The sequence below is a fragment of the Sorex fumeus genome, unplaced genomic scaffold, assembly GCF_029834395.1.
Source record: "Sorex fumeus unplaced genomic scaffold, SorFum_2.1 ptg000044l, whole genome shotgun sequence".
In the NCBI taxonomy this organism is placed as follows: Eukaryota; Metazoa; Chordata; class Mammalia; order Eulipotyphla; family Soricidae; genus Sorex; species Sorex fumeus.
In genome coordinates, this window is record NW_026606101.1 from 77,501,459 (window position 1) to 77,518,318 (window position 16,860).

Below are 16,860 nucleotides of genomic sequence, written 5' to 3' on the forward strand. Positions count from 1 at the left end.
ACCAAAGAACATTACTCTGTAGTAAACATATAAAAAGGCTATAGGGGAAATAGAAGAGCAGGTACAAATAAACAACACTTCAAATACAAAGCAGTAAAAATACGAAGTGCAGAATTACCAGAAAGTTTTGCCTTATAAGAAATCAAGGCTAACTTGGTGAACTGAGACAGTGAGAGGCAAAATACAAAGGAAAGGTTAAAGATAAACTTTAGCTTAATTAGATATGCTAGCAAGCTTTTCAAGGAGGAGGAAAGGGGCAATTCAAAGAGGAAGCCTAAAACATTTTCGGTTAATATCCAACAAATACTTAGAAGAGTTCCATAGCTTAAGAGCAGGACTGGGATATTCACACAGCAGTGGCCTTAGGGTAATCACACAACCAGCAATCACATTTAAAGTATGGCACAGTGATGAAAATTTCCTACACTATTCTTGTCTGTAGCACAGCCCTGAGAGTTCTATAATCTTGCCTGCTTTAGAATCCTTTTAATTAGTCACAGAATTCTCAGGGGACCACCCCTTTAGGATCATTATTTTTTTTCCTTCTCTTTCATTTTTTAATTTTATTTTTTAATTTATTTATTTATTGAATCACTGTGGGAAAAGTTACAAAGCTTTCAGGTTTAAAAGTCTCGGTCATGCAATTATCAAACACATTACCCTTCACCAGTACTTATTTTTTACCAAGAAGAACCCCAATATACCCCCCTCCCAACCCTCCCAAAGCCTGTGAGGCAGATGAATTCTAGTTAACACTCTATCTACTTTGTTTAGATTCATTGTTTCGACAAAAGATGCACCATTATTATGTAGAGTTTACACCCCCAAATCAGACCTGTTGAAAAGACATTGTGAAATAATTTGTTTCTATAGCTGGTTACAAGAATCAAATGATGACGCGCTGCTGCTATTGTGGCCGCGCGATTTTGGATTTCTGATATTTTACTTATTCATCCTGGAAGTATTTCTGCCGAGAGTCAAATAATTATGAGATTGGTTTCTGTGGCTCTAGAGCCATGACCGTGCTGAAGAGCCGCTTGTGGGGGGCAACTCGTGGCCTCTGTAGGGGTGAAGTACGAGCCCGGAATCCCCCCCTTCCCATGAGGTTTCAGTCACCCTGTCACGACCGGCTCATACCTGGCTTTCCAAAAAGCTCCGAGGCGGCCACCATCTTGCTGTTCAGAGGAAAAAAGGCAGAAGGGAGCAACATGCTTTTCCCTCTGGGCAGTCATGGTGCCATGGATTAACACATAGTCCATTTACTTTACTGCCGCAAGCTGCCGGGTTCTGCATTAAGTCCTTGTTAGGCTCATTATTAAGGGGAAAGTGTCCCACTGGATGCCTGGAGGTGTTGCAGTTCTCCCTGGAATAGCCCCTTGGCCACTAGAAGACATTGGGACTGTAGAGAGTTCCCCAGGCCCCAATTTGTGACTTTCTAAGAATAACATATATTAATTTGCCTTGATTTGCTGGTTCCCAATGGCTCGAGACTTGGGAAAGAGACATTTTTGGTGTCAGCAATACTTCAACCTTGCCTCTGCCTCAGGGCATCAAGGTCAGTGCTCCAGCAGCTTCTTCCAGTCATAACAATCCCCTGCTTCTCTCTGCCACCTGATCCTTTGTGCACACAGGCATCCTCCCTCAGCTTCTATGGACCATTGCTCTCCTAATAAACTGTCATATGATGAAGCGTTTATTTCCCATGTGGGTGCCTATGTCTCAGACACACTGCACTCATAAACCTTTGAGAATCTACTGGATGGACCAGCTCCTTGTTCCCAGAGTTACAAGATAATTACTTACAGGGAGACATCGGGTCCAAGCATTTGATCAATGGCCTCTGCAAGGTGGATATTCCCCAGTCCCACAGAGATGCTCCTCACTTCATGCTGAAACCTGATCAGGGAAGACAGGGCATGGATCGATGGTACGAACTATCTGGGATTTTTGAACTCAACACCTTTGAGGGGAGAGAATTTTCCTGAGAAAATAGGAAGGGCAGAAAACATATCCCCAGTGTCAGCCAAAGCATTTTCTTCTTGTCATTTAGAATATGACCTGAGGGTCCCCTGAAGAGATGTTGAACACAGGAGCCTGTGTAGCCTTGGGCCTCCCCAGAATAAGAAACTGAAAGTCTCCTTCAGGCACTGAGTGAGGTGAACTGAGGTTCCTGTCTCTCCATGGACACAGGTGGATGGTTAGACCTGGGTCAGGGCTAGGAGACCCCATCACACTTCTGCTCACAAAGGAACAATTCCTGTCCCAGTGCCCTGTCTGTGTGCAGCTGCGACAACCATTCTGTGCCCCTGGCACTTGGTGCGGGGCCTGGGAAGTTGACACAGGTTCAAGTCTTGAGTTCAGGGAATAGGATGTTATGAGGATTCAGAGATTGAAGTCAGGGTTAAAGCCACTTCCCCCAAAATACTCAACTGTGAGGATCAGTTCTCCCATTGAGCTGGTCTTAGCCCTTGTTGCTACCTTGCTGTGGATACTTTAAGCCCCATATTATGAGACAGATCATTCTGTATCTTTCCATTTCCTGGACTGATTCACTCAGCATGATATCCTCTAGTTTTTTCAATATTGCAGAAAGTTGAGTGATTTTCAACTCAGTAATAATGGTAAGGCCCACAGAGGGTAGACAGGATTAGGACTCTTTCCAGGTGTTCCTCGTGAATGTGAAAGTTATCAGTGAAATGTCTTCAGGGCAATGCCCCGGACTTTCTGGATTCAGCTGGAAGTGTGTAGCACTTGGGAAGTGTTTGGTGATTAGAGAACGCAGCATTCCCAGGTGTCACTTGGAGTTGTTAATACACACAGAGGACAGTGGGGAGACTGAGAACAGTCTGATATTCCAGAACTGTAGGTAGCAGTTCAGTCACCAAGGAGCCCCATCTAGGTGGCTGCTCTGTTCAGGGTCAGGAAGGGTTTATTGAGAACAATCCTTGAGGTCTGACTTTTGAACTGCCCTGTCCCAGGAATCTGTCTGCGTCTTTCTGCTCTACCCACATTGACAATCCAGGCCGGCCTTCAGGTCGATCCCCTGCTTCTGTGCTCTACATTTATCTCAGTTGGAACTTTACCCAATATTGTGCTTATTGTGCCTTCAGGAATTAGAGGGTCTTCTTGATTCATGTATATTCAATGTTCTCCAAAGGAGGGAATGAAAGTACTTTCACATCAGATACGGGCATTTTCCCTGTCATTGGAACAGTTTTGCTCACTTTTTGTAAATTGACAATTTTGATAAATCTGGTAACATCATTGAAAGTGCAGGTATGAATCTTGGATAGTGCATAAGAAGTAAAGGTCATAGTCCAATTATGGAAGCACATATATTCCCAGTAACACTGTGCTCTACATGACTGATAGCCGATCACAGAGTCATGCTGTCTGAGCCTTCCCCGTGGACATGAATAGGAGATATATATGTATATGTATATTTATATACAGTATATATATGTTTACATATGTATATGTATATGTGTATGTACTTCCACGTGGTTCTCCCAATACCATCTGGGGCGCTTTACTACACAATCGTGGAAGAAAATATTAATAACACCAGGTGTTCTAGAGAGAAGCCATATTTCTCTGGTGAAGGACAGAGAGAAATACTGAGCCTTTCCCTCAGATGAAGCCTGACCCTGTGAGACCCATTCTGTGTCTCAGAATCTGACTCTCTGAGGAAGAAGTCAGGAGGATCAGCGCCCCTGTCATCTCCTCACCTGGCACACCTGCCTCCCCTTCAGTTTTCTGACATATTCAGGATTTGGTTGTCACACTGTGTCTCTCGCACAGTAATACACGGCCGTGTCCTCAGTGCTCAGCCTGCTCAGTTACATGTAGGCTGTGTCCTTGGACTTGTCTGCAGTGAGTGTAACTCTTCACTGGAACTTCTGTGCATAGCTTGTATAATCATTGTAAGGGTATATGTATCCCATCCACTCTAGCCCTTGTCCTGGGGCCCGCCGCACGCAGCTTATATAGTAGCTGGTGAAAGTGTATCCGGACGCCTTGCAGGAGATTTTCACTGATGTCCCATGTTTTCCCACCTCAGCCCCTGACTGCACCAGCTGTACCTGGGAGTTCACACCTGTCGACAGCAGACAGGAGTGGGTGGACTCCATTTGACTGGCCCCATTCCCTCAGCCCAAGGCATGGGGACACTTACCTGCAGTCACTGCCACCAGGAAGAGAATTCCCCAGGTCCAGTCCATGCTGAGGACCGTGCACTCAAGGGCTTCTGAAGGTGTGGGTGTGCCTGTTGTGTGATGTTGTCAGGACACAGACACATCTATATTTAACTCCATGTCCCTTGTGTATTTTGCATATTCATGAGGATGGAGAATTCATAGCTGAAGACCTGGTCCAACCTGAGAAAAAACTGGTAGAAGCCACCGGGCCCATCCTCCAGGGGAGTGAAGAGGTCCACGTTCTGATCCTTTTTTGAGGAGATGAGACCCTGCTTTTTCCCAAGACTCTGTGCACACAGAGATGCCCCTCCCGCGGGCCAAGCCCTTTCAGGACCTTCCCCTTAGGGTCCTCCACATCTGTATGGCCTGGACACATCTGGGTACAGCTGGCCTTTGAGATTATATCTTGGATCCTGTAACTCCCCATGGGATGCCACAATGACACTACAAACCATTGTATTCCTCTAGTGGTTTCCATTGTAGATATTAAGACGTCCAGAAACGCTCCCTGTGTCCCTGTATGCAGGTTTTATTGCCTTATCAATAAGATAAATGTTCTTCCAAAATGATAAGTGTGCACAATTTAACCTTCTGTGTCATATATGTATTTTCATTTTGGTTTTCTTGAGAAAGAAAAATTTTGATTAATGAAGAAGGAAATCCATTCTGAGGAGATTTCTACCTATCTGTACCTATTACTCCCATCTCTGTGCCCTTTCTAGCCTGCAACTCAGTGCTCTTGGAATCTGGCGCCCTCTGCAGCCTGGTTCCCCCCCCCCCCCCCCCCCAGAGAGAGCCTCTGGGCTCTCAGGGGATTGATTTATTTATTTAGTTTAGAGTGTCTGAATGCTTCATTCATCCCTTGGTTTCAGACCCATACAATGCACTCATATGACATTGTAGACTTAGCACTGAGACAGAACACTTCACATCTGCCAGGAAGGAGAGGTGTTGTGGGAATACCAAAGCACTACATCATAGATAGTAAATGTTGAAGCAAAAATACCTTCTGAATATACACTGTACATATGTAAACAACATTCAGAATAAAAATCAACACAGGTCTAAAAAGTGTTTTCTAGGAAATCAGAGTCGTCTTTATTTTCAATCATACATATTGAAGATTTTTTTTGTTAAGAAAAAAGAAAGAAGCCTATTTCTACATTTGCTCATGTGCTTAAATATATTGGAAAAATTATTACATTCATTTGCTAGAGGCTTGTCTTCTTAGTTGGCTGACTGTGACAAATAAGGAATCAGAACTTTTTCAATACCTACTTTTCATTTAATACTAAGTCATATGTAATTATTAACATTTATCAGTTCATATTAGTAAATAGATTAAGAGAAGCAGTGAATTTCAAATTTGTGGTAAACTAGTTGATAATTTGATTCTAATAAGGCCAGTGGTATAGTGATTACTAGAAAATCAGGTCAAGCTAGTGGTAAACCCCCTGACTTAGCCAACTGAATCCACGTTTGAAATCAGATCATTTCAACTTCTGAATTACTGTGCACATCTAGATTTTCCTCAATCAGATAGTGTGCTAGGAGCATTGAATCCCTGTAATGGAATGAAAGACTGGTCAGGTTTTGAGATGGACAGAGACTATGCAAAGAAATTAGAGAGTCTAAAGGATGGCGTTCCAGCATTGCCTTGATGAATGAGGAACTAAAGCGACAACCCATTAATTAGTCAACCACATTCGGAGTCAAACGCGGACATTCGAAGAAATGATCAAAACACAAAGCACTTCCCGTCGTGACTGATGCAAACCTGGCCCACAGTGGAAATCTCAAGGCTTCGGCCAGTATTCTGGACCAGCTGCCTGTCGGCTCCACACCGCAGAACTTGGTCGTGACTGTCCGTTGCTTTGCGAAGCTTCCAGCCTGGGAGAAGTGTGTTTCCAGGTGACTCCTAGTGGCAGGGCTGGGTGTATGCAGCAGGGCGTCCAGTCTCAGGGCAGGGGGTCTGAATGAGGTCTTGCACGCAGTTAGAGTGTGACCTGCCACCCGCAGCCCGGCCCTGTGCCCCAGGTCTCCGCGGGGACGGAGGGCACCTGGTCAGCATGGCGCAGGGAACTGCAGAGGAACTTTCTGTCACCGGTGAAGAGGGCGTCGGTCACTGACTAGGCTTGCAGCCTCCTGTCCTGCACGTCGGTCCCTTCGGAACCACCATTCGGCCCAGTGCCCTCTTCTAGCCTGACCTGCTGCCCAGCTCCAGGGGTCACATTCGGTCTCCCTGCGGTGCGTCTGTGCTCCCCTTCAGGGGCATCAGCGTCTTGGCTCCCCTAATGCAGGCCTGAGTCTTGAGACTCACTCAGAAGCCTTGCTCAGGACTCAGGTCCTTCATGGGCCTTATGATTTGGGTTTGAGCCACACCCAGCAGGGTAAGGGCTTAGTCCTGGCTCTGTGCTCCAGGGATCGCTCAGGTAGATGCATCCCAGTGATACACAAAAGTATTATTTAAAGAAATTTACTTACAGAAATGCAAGGGGAGAGAAAGAGAGAGCTGTGTTCAGGAGAGCACATGGGCTTCTCCAAATGGGAGATTGAGTTCTGATCCGATCAGACATGTTAGAATCTGGAAAACACCTTCCCACCCAGTACATGTGAGAACCTGAACAAGTGAAACTCAGAGATTCACTTTCTGTCTCTCTGTGAGTACTAGGAAAAGAGAGATGGAGAGAGAAGTAAAATAGCATTATCTAAAGAAATTTACTTAGAGACACAAGGAGAGAGAGGGAGAGAAAGAGATGGAGAGACAGAGATAGAGATAGTGAGAGAGAGAAATGGCACACGATTATGACAGGAAGGACAGTCCAAACCAAGTATCTGGTCATCATCACATTAGTCATCCTTCTCATTTATTGATCCCTAGGATTGTATATGGGTTCTCTCCCTCTCCCTCCCTCTTTCTCTCCCTCTCTCTGTCCCTCTCTCTCCTCTCTCTGTCCTCTCTCTCCCTCTCTCTGTCTTCTCTGTCCCTCTCTCTGTCAATCTCTCTCCCTCTCTCTCCCTCTCTCTCGCTCTCTTTTCCTCTCTCTCCCTCTTTCTCTCCCTCTCTCTCCCTCACTCTGTCTCCCTCTCCCTCCCTCCCTCTCTCTTCCTATCTCTCTCACCCTCTCCTTTTCTCTCTCCCTCTCTCCCTTTCTCTCGGTCTCTCTCTCTCTCTTTCCTTCTCTCCCTCTCTCTCCCTCTCTAGCTTCCTATCTCTCCCTCTCTCCCTCTCTCCTCTCTGTCTCCCTCTCCCTCTCTCTCCCTCCTTTTCTTTTCTCTCTGGCACGCAGGAGGGGCCAGGCCGACCCCGCGGAGGCCCCTCGGGGCTGTGTCCGGTTGTGGGTAGCTTGGCCTTGGGGAAGGTCGAGGGGGAGCGGGAGAGCCTGAGGGTCTCCAGGGACGGGCTGGACCCTCGGGGTCGCCTCCCTGGCTCTCCCTGGGGCTCACGTTGAGGCTGGAACATCCCCCCTTGCTCAGGAGGCCACAGGTCAGCATGTCCCTGTCCCCGCATCCGCCTATGACAGATCCAGCTGCTCCCCAGGCGCCCACGGCCAAGCGACATGACTCCCCCGAGTGTCTCTCAGGGACTCCGGCAGGGCTCATACCTGGGTGTGACTCAGTTTCCCTCCCCATGCTTCCGACACCACATGGCCTGTGTACACAGAATTCTGACTCTCCGAGTTTCCTCTTAGTTTGGGGTCATGCGGCAGGGCTCAGGTGACTCTGGGCTCTGCCCTCAGGAGTCTCCTGGGGCCTCAGGGACCGGACTGGGCGCTAGGTGTCAATCCGGGTGGGCTGCGTGTAGGCGAGGGCCAACACACCGTCCCCTTCCAACACTAGGTGACTCTGACAGGGATACTGAGGTTCCCTGGTATAAGGGCTCTCACTCGCGGTGGCCTCTGTCCCTGGGTCTTTCCAGGCACCTGCGAGCCAAGGACGTGAATCCTCACAGACTGACCTGCCTGCCTCTCTCTGTGTCCACCTCAGTCAGCAGTTTCCAGGGAGCTCATACCTCAGGAAGAACAGCAGAGTGGATGGAGATGACAGGGAGGGGACCTTTATTAGAGCCACAGCAACAGAGCAATGGGCACTTTTTAACTCTGTGAAAACGGGTTTCCATCCACCAACTTTAAGTTAAGATTTTTTAACCTTCTTTCCATTATTTTTATTAAATTGCATACATAATTTTTCTCAGTCATTCTTGATACGTTTCATGGGTGTTGCCTGCCTTCAGATGGAAACTAAGTAAAATATATTGTTTATAATACATTTATTGTAAAGAAAATATTCTGGATCATAATTAGTATTATATTATGGATAGTAAAAGAAATAACTTAGTAATGAAAGTATAGATAGTTCATTTTGTTTTTTTTCCCTCATTATTAAAACACTCTGACAAAATAGAAAAACTTTAAAATTGTTGAAAGGAATGAAGAAATTTTGCAATTTTCTGCAATATGGATGGAAGTGGAAGACATCACGTTAAATGAAGTAAGTCAGAAGAATGACGAACACAGAGTGACATTCTTATATGTGTTGTTTCTGTCAACTGGATGGGGAAATGCAATGATTTAAAGGATGGATTTAAAGGATTGGCCCCAGAGTTCGACGGGGAGGGGAGAGGAGATAGACGAGGAGCAACGGGGCAGGGGCCAAGGGGACTCGGGAACACGGGTGGTGTCAAGGAATGATGAGCATCCCAGCCACAGACTCTCAACACAGACTCAGACCTGGGGGTGTCGTACCTTCCCTGCTCTGTCCCTGAGCAAAGAATATTGTTCCTGTCCTTCAGCGCACACAGAACCTTGTGGAGGGACAGTGGGGTCAGTTCCCAGGACAAAAGAGGGTCCTGTGGAAGGTCTGGAGCAGGACAGGCAACTGGAGTTAGGAACTGAGCCATATCTCAATTGCAGGATGAGAACAGGAAGTGGTCAGCAGGCCCCGCAGAGGGTCAGCACACACCTGCAGGGAACTGGCCGCTGGGAAACGGAGCTGAAGCAGGATCACCACCAGGACTAGAAAAACAAGCCAGACACGCGCGAGAGAGAAGCATGGGGTCGGGGGCTCACAGGCTCATGAATTGAGTCCTAACTCGCCCCTTCTCATTGCTCTACACCAGTGGCCATCAGAAGCGCAGGGGCAGCAACTATAGACATTCACCTGCTCACCTGCCCAGGGAAGCCACTCCCTGTCAAAGGGTCTCTGCACTGCAGGACTGAGAGGCAACATCTCTAAAGTGGGTTTATCTCAAGGTTGTTTCCTCTGGGAGAAAGAGCATAAAGCCTTTATAGGACCCTGCCCAGACACCTCCCCCTCCCTCTGCAGCAGCATTCTGTATTTACCATCTTACATTCTAGAAAGTTCACATAGGACTTAACTCTTTGTTTCCTAGTGTTGTCAGACATCTCCCTAGGGCGAATGACACACTGGGAAACTGTATCTCGAAGACTGTCGTAGATGGGTACGAGCTGTCTGGGACATGTGACTCCATGAGTTGGGGCTCTGCACACCTGGAGTGGTGTGGGAGGGCTTGTGTGCAGCCCAGTGTGGGGCGCTGAGCCCAGATCGATGGAAGCTGGTACCAAATGCCTCTTGTCAAGGTGGCCTCTGGGCATACACAGCTTCTATCAGGCCTTAGATTGAGCACCTTGGGGTGACAAGGAGGGAAGTGTTGGGGTGCCATGTGCTGAGGTGGTCCCACTGGCTTTCCCAGGTGATGTGGCAGTGATTGGCATGGGAGCAAGGAACGGAAAGGGATCCAATGGGGGTCTGAGGTCAATTCCACCTTGGTACTGTGGGTGGGCAGGGAGTTGGGGACAGATGTTGCTGTTGGACTGTGTGACACTTATGCATTTGTGCATGGATATGTGTCCATGGATATATGTTCTCAATATCAAATAAGAGAAAGTGACAAATTGTGATTATTTATTCCGAGATTATAAGGCATGCACAAAATTTAATCTCACTCAATAACTTGTATTTCCCAGGATTATCGATCAATTGGTGAGATCAGACCCGACAGAAACTCAGCTCAGGTGCATGAGTCCTGGGGCAAAGGGAGCTGCAACTGAGGTCTCATTCTAGATATTGTCTGCTGGTCCAAGCTACTGCCAGCCCTCTTGGGCACACCCCAGACCGTGTGTCTGTGCTTGAATCAGGACATTACCTTGAGTTGGGCTGAGATGCCCACAACACCAGGATTTCACAGAACCTGACCCAGACCATTTTCTTACCAACACGTGATAGGAGAAATGTGGCCATGGTCCCTTTCATAGAGGGTCATCTCCTCCACTTCTCCATGGCAGGACTCCATCTCAGGAATATGGAGATACAAACATGCACAGAGGGTCAGGGCTGCACAGAAACTCCAAAAGAGGCTCAGAGCCAACAGCAGGATTTCGTCTGAGAGAAAAGGATTTCTTGCGGAGACACAGAATTTAAAAAAAAAAAAGTGTAACATTGGGAGTCTGCCATGTGTAAACCTACGATTCAGGAACCTACAGTGATACCAGCCCGAACTTTCATGTGGTTCTTCTTGTACCATCTGAGGCGCTCCACACAAAATCCTAGAAGGAAATATGAGGAACACCAGGTGTTCTCGAGAGAAGCCATCTTCCTCTTGGCTGTTGCTGAAGGACAGACGGAGATCCTGAGCCTTTGCCTTAGATGAAGCCTGGCTCTCTGAGCCCCATTATGTGTCTCAGACTCTGACTCTGAGGAGGAAGTCATGAGAATCAGTGTCCCTGTCATCTCCTCACCCGGCACAGCTGCCTCCCCCACAGTTTTCTGACACACTCAGGATGTGTTTGTCACACTGTGTATACCCAACAGTAATACACAGCCGTGTCCTCAGTGCTTAGCTGTTCAGTTCCATGTAGGCTGTGTCCTTGGACCTGTCTACAGTGAGTGTGAGTCTTCCCTGGAACTTTGTTGCATAGTTTGTACCATCAGTCTTTGTGTTAATCCTTCCCATCCACTCAAGCCCTTGTCCTGGGGTCTGTCACACCCAGTTCATATAGTAGCTGGTGAAGGTGTATCCGGATGCCTTGCAGGAGATCTTCACTGATGTCCCAGGTTTTCCCACCTCAGCCCCTGACTGCACCAGCTGCACCTGGGAGTTAACACCTGTGGACAGCAGACAGGAGTGGGTGGACTCCACTTGACTGGCCCCGTTTCCTCAGCCCAAGGCATGGGGACACTTACCTGCAGCCACTGCCATCAGGGAGAGACTTCTCCAAATCCAGTCCATGGTGAGGACAGTGCACTCAGGGGCTTCTGAAGGTGTGGGTGTGCCTGCTGTGTGAGGTTGTCAGGACATAGACACATCTGTATTTAACTCAGTGTCCCTCATGTAATTTTCATATTCATGAGGAGGGAAAATTCATAGCTTAAGGCCCGGTCCAACCTGAGAAGGGGTTGTTGGAAGCCACTGGGTCCATCCTCAAGGGGAGTGAAAAGGTCCACGTTCTGACCCTTGTCTGAGGAGATGACACTGTGCCCTGTCCCAGGACTCTGTGCACAAAGAGCTCCCCCTCAGAGGAGAGGGCCAAGCCCTTTCAGGACCTTCCCCTCAGAGTCCCACATCTGTATGGCCTGGACACATCTGGACACACCTGGGCTCTGAGGTTATTTCTGAGATCCTGTAACTCCCCAAGGGATACTACAATGAGACTACAAGACGATTCCAATGCTCCAGTGGTTTTCATTGGATATATTAAGTAGTCCAGAAACACCCCCTGCATACAGGTTTTATTGCCTTATCAATATGATCAATGTTTCTCCCCAAACCGTAAGTATACACAAATTAACCTTTTTGTCATATACATATTTTGATTTTAGTTTTCTTGAGAAAAAAAATTTAGTTTTATTGAAGAAGGAAATCTATTCTTAGGAGATTTCTGCCTCTCTGCATCCATTTCTCCCATCTCTGCACCCCGTGCAGCTTGCAACTCTGTGCTCTTGTGACTTGGTGCCCCCTGCAGCCCGGTCCCCACCCTGCAGGGAGAGCTTCTGGGCTCTCAGGGGCTTCAACCTCTTAGCATCTCTAGCGCATGATTGTTTCCTGGGTCTTTACTTCAGAAGCCTTCCTCATGAGTCCTACTCTTTTATGAGCCTTTTGATTTGGTTTTGAGCCACATCCGGCAGGTCTGAGGGCTTATTCCTGGATCTGTGTTCAGGAATCACTCAAGTAGATGTATCCCAGGAAAATATTGACAAATCAAGTAGTTATATATATAAAAATTAAAAGGTGACACTGAGTGTACTCTGCTGGGACTATGTAAGAGTAATACAATGATACTTAATTCACTCAAATAAAAACAGTAAAAAGCATCAAAATAAAGAAGATGTATGTCTTAAGGAAAGACTTTAATATAAACAATACATTTGCTCGAGTAGGCCCAGTAACGTCTCCATTGTGAGACTTCTTGTTACTGTGTTTGGCATATTGAATACTCTCAGTAGCTTGCCAGGCTCTTTGTTAAATTAATTAAGCCTTTTTTTAAAAAAAACCAGGTGTGAGTATAACAAAGCTGCCAACAAGTTTATTATATGACTGCAGTAGTAGGACAAATATAATTAAATCAGAAATGAATAGGATAAAATTAATAAAGTTTTAGGACGATAGCACAGTGGGTCAGGCATTTGCCTCGCACGTGGCTGACCCGGGTTCGATTTTTGTGTTCCTCTCGGAGAGCCTAGCAAGTTACCGAGAGCATCCTGCCCTCATGGCAGATCCTGGCATATTCGACATGCCAAATACAGTAACAACAGTCTCACAATAGAGATGTTACTGGTGCCCGTTCTAGCAAATCAATGAACAATGGGACAACAGTGCTACAGTGCTTATTAAACATATGAATCGAAGTCTGAATTTTTCAGTGATACACAATAGTATTTTTTAAAGAAATTTACTTAGAGAAATGCAAGGGGAGAGAAAGAGAGTGCCATGTTCATGAGAGAACATGGGCTTCTCCAAAAGGGAAATATCCTTGAGTTCTGATTTTTGGTCAGACATGTTAGAAGTCTGGAAAACATCTTCCCACCCAGATCAATCAAAAACCTGAACGAGTGATAGTCAGAGACTCATTTTCTGTCTCTCTGTGAATACTAGGAAAAGAGAGATTTAGTGAGAAGTAAAATAGTAATATCTAAAGAATTAGAGATGCGAGGAGAGGGACGAAGAGACAGTGATAGAGTGGGTGAGAGACAGATAGAGAGAGATAGTGAGGGAGAGGGAGAGAGATGGCACAGGATTATGACAGAAAGGACATCCAAACACAGAATATGTTCATCATCACGTGACCCATTCTTCTTCTTTATTGATCCCTTGGATCCTATAAGGGTTCTCTGTGTGTGTCTCTCTCTCACTTTCTCTCTCTCTTCCTGCCTCTCTCTCTCCCTCTCTTTCCCTCCCTCTCTCTCATTCTTTCTCCCTCTCTCTCCTCTCTATCCCTCTCTCCCTCTCTCTGTCTTTTTCTCTCCCCCTCTCTCCTTCTCTCTCTCAACATTTCTTTCCCTCTATCCCTCTCTCTCCCTCTCTCCCTCCCTCTTTCCCTCCTTCTCTCTCCCTCTCTTCCACCCTCTCTCCCTCTCTCCCTCTCTCTCTTTCTCTCTCCTCTCCCTCACTATCTCTCTCTCTCTCCGCAGAAGGGACAGGACAACCTCAAGGAGGCCCCTCAGGGCCATGTCCGGCCTGTGGGCAGCTGCTCCCAGCTGCTGCCGCTGGTGTTGAGGGTCATGGAAGGGACCAGGAAGGCCTGAGGGTCTCCGGTCTCCCAAGGGTCAGGCCGGACCCTCGGGGTCTCCATCCTGGACCTTGGGGTTGTCACACCGATGCTGGACCGTCTCCCGAAGGCAGGAGGCCCCTGGTCAGCAGGTCCCTGTCCCCGTGTCTGCCTCTGCTGCTCCCAGGTGCCCGCTGCCATGTGACGTGTCTCTCTCCCGAGGGTCCCTCAGGGACCCCGCCAGGCTCAGGTCTGGGTGTGACTCAGTTTCCCTTCCCAGCAGTTCTCCTCACAGATAACACACAGCTATGTTCTGTCTTTGCCTCTAAATGGTTAATTCACGGATTCACCTATTTTTGACATTGTTTCTGGAGTAGGTGCTTTGGCCTTTCAGTAGGGCAGTAGACGGTGAGTTACTACCAGTGCCAAGTATCATTGCAACACTGAGTCATCACTGCTCCAGGTGCTGAGCAGACCCAGCTCCTGTGATAATCTCTGGAACTGGGTCCAGACGGTCCAAAGGCAGCACTTGAGTGTCTTAGATAACCCTAACATGCCGTGTGTCCCCAAGACCCCACCAGCTGTACCTCTCTCTAGTCAACTGTAACCACACGGTACTGTTGTGGCAACTACTGTATCAAGTTATTTTTTCACTCCCATCCACTCACAGTTCCAGTGCCTCTCTTCCTCCACACGATACCTCCTATCCAACAGCCAGAAAAACCCAGAAGATCTCAGACTTCATGTGAAATGTTCTGGTCATTGTCCTGTCCACCTGGTTAGGGAGACTCGGGAAGTCTATGGAACCCTTACATCATCCATGGGACCAGACCTTCAAAAGTGTCTTCCGGTTTTGATGGTTTTGGACGTCAATGAAGGTCATGACTGTCAGATCAAGCACAAATAGAAGATGATCATATGGTCAGTACACAAGTCCAAATGCTAGTCTGAAGGGCAAGTAGTGTGTAGTACTGCTAGGCGATTCACACAAAGTACAGTTAGACAGTGAAGCAGGACATCGGGCACAGCATATTTCACTGTATCACTATAATCCCATTATTCATCGATTTGCTTGAGTGGGCAACAGTAACATCTGCATTCATCCTAGCCATGAGATTTTAGCAGCCTCTCCTTACTTGTCCTTCCCAATGTGCCTTAATGGAGACTCTTTCAAGGTCAGAGGAATACACTGTTAGTGTATTTGGCTTATCAAGCATGCCACAGGAGCTAGCCACGCTCTGCCGTACAAGCAGGATACTCTCAATACTTTGCTAGGTTCTCCGAGAAGTGGAACTAGACTATAAGGGAGCTTGGTTTTATAGTCTCTGGATCTTGACCGCTGATGGGATTACATTGTGCCGGGGGCAGTTGGTGGGTGTAAAGCCTAGCTACTCGAAGATGGGGGATCTTGGTGGAGGAGGCCCAGTCCTGATCCGAGCAGGCTTGAAGATTTCAGTCCTTGGACCCACGCACCTGGGTTCCTCTGCTGGTTCCTTCTTGTGTGAGTCTCGTCTGGGCATGTGGAGAGTGGCCTAGAGCATGACTGTGGCTGAGTACTGGAAGTCTGAAGCTGCCGGGCTCTGCTCAGAGTGGGGAGGGAAACTCAACCCACCCCCTCTGAGGGGCCCTGATGAAGACAGCCTGGTGCGCGGGCAGAAAACTTTGCACTAAACAACCACTAACACTAAATAGCTACTGAAAGAGCAGATTTATATCCTCGATTATGGTCTGGATATTTTCATGATGAAATTGATTTCTTAGGGAAGTGTATATGACTGACACAACATGATTTCAGTAGCAGAGCCTGAGAGAAGCAGGGTCAGGTGACATCTGAGTGCTCTTCAATGCATCGCTCCCATAGCATGCATGGGCACACCTCATCTCCAAGATCATGAGTGCTGGGAACTGGCTATTTAGTGCTCGCTTCAGATCACTGAAAGATAAGTCACAGATAGCACGACTTGCAGTAAGCATTTGGGATTCAGACAAAAATCACACATGCATTGGTGAAATGACAAATATTACCTTCCAGGACCTCAACATCGAATTTAATTTGGAGTCTAAATAACAATAAGAGGATATAAAAGATAATCCATTGAGTTATAATCAGTAGAAATAAAAGCGTAACAGAATAAACCACCATTTTCAAAAAGAATCAGCTTAGAATTAGAACAGGGTGTTTCGCATTATGACAAGAGATATTCTTCAAAATACACGCAGAGCTCAACAAATTACATGAGCTGAACAATCAGAGGTGGTTGTCTACACAAATTTCATACAACAAAATTGAACATTTTATGAATTTCTTATCTAATGAATTTCTTTTCTAAGTAACAGATATGATTTAAAATGGTATGTAAAAAGTCAACATTTCCAGGGCAAACCAAGATGTACTCTGGCCTCACTCCTGGCTTCACTCAGGGATTACTACTAGAAATTCACAGGGGAGCATATGCCATACAAGAGACTGAACTGAAGGACACATACAGGGCAATCACCTTAAACCCTGTATTATCTCTGGTCCCAGAAGTGTTGAAAATGAATTATTATAGTCTGAGGTACTCTTGAATGTGTGAATATCGTCATACAAGGAAAATGAATGATGCCATCATAATAATTTAGAGATGACTCCCTGGAAATTTTTGTAATTCTCATACAGCCACATTTAATATGGCATAGATAGGGGAAATCAGACTAGACTGGAGGTGAGGAGTAGTAAATATTACCAGAGGTAGATGCGTCCTCTAGCTGTGACGTGGAAGAAAGGGCCATGAAGAGGGCAGATTCCGTGCAACCCTAGAACATGGAGAGGAAAGGGCAGCTCTTCCTGCTCTGTTCTGCCGGGGTTTCTGCACAAATGCACAGATGGGGTAAATGATACACAACATAGATGACAGCAAACCGAGTGCACGTGGCCGACCCGGGTTTTATTCCTCCAC

General features: G+C 46.8%; 1 gene segment (V, D, J or C); it reads right to left on the reverse strand.

The window, feature by feature from the left end:
- LOC130030726 (immunoglobulin heavy variable 3-66-like) overlaps positions 1-16,860 on the reverse strand; it is a 177,184-nt gene that overhangs the window by 2,318 nt on the left and 158,006 nt on the right. The window contains 2 exon segments of the V gene segment in view: positions 1,804-1,889; positions 3,174-3,284. Coding sequence covers positions 1,804-1,889; positions 3,174-3,284 — 197 coding nt within the window.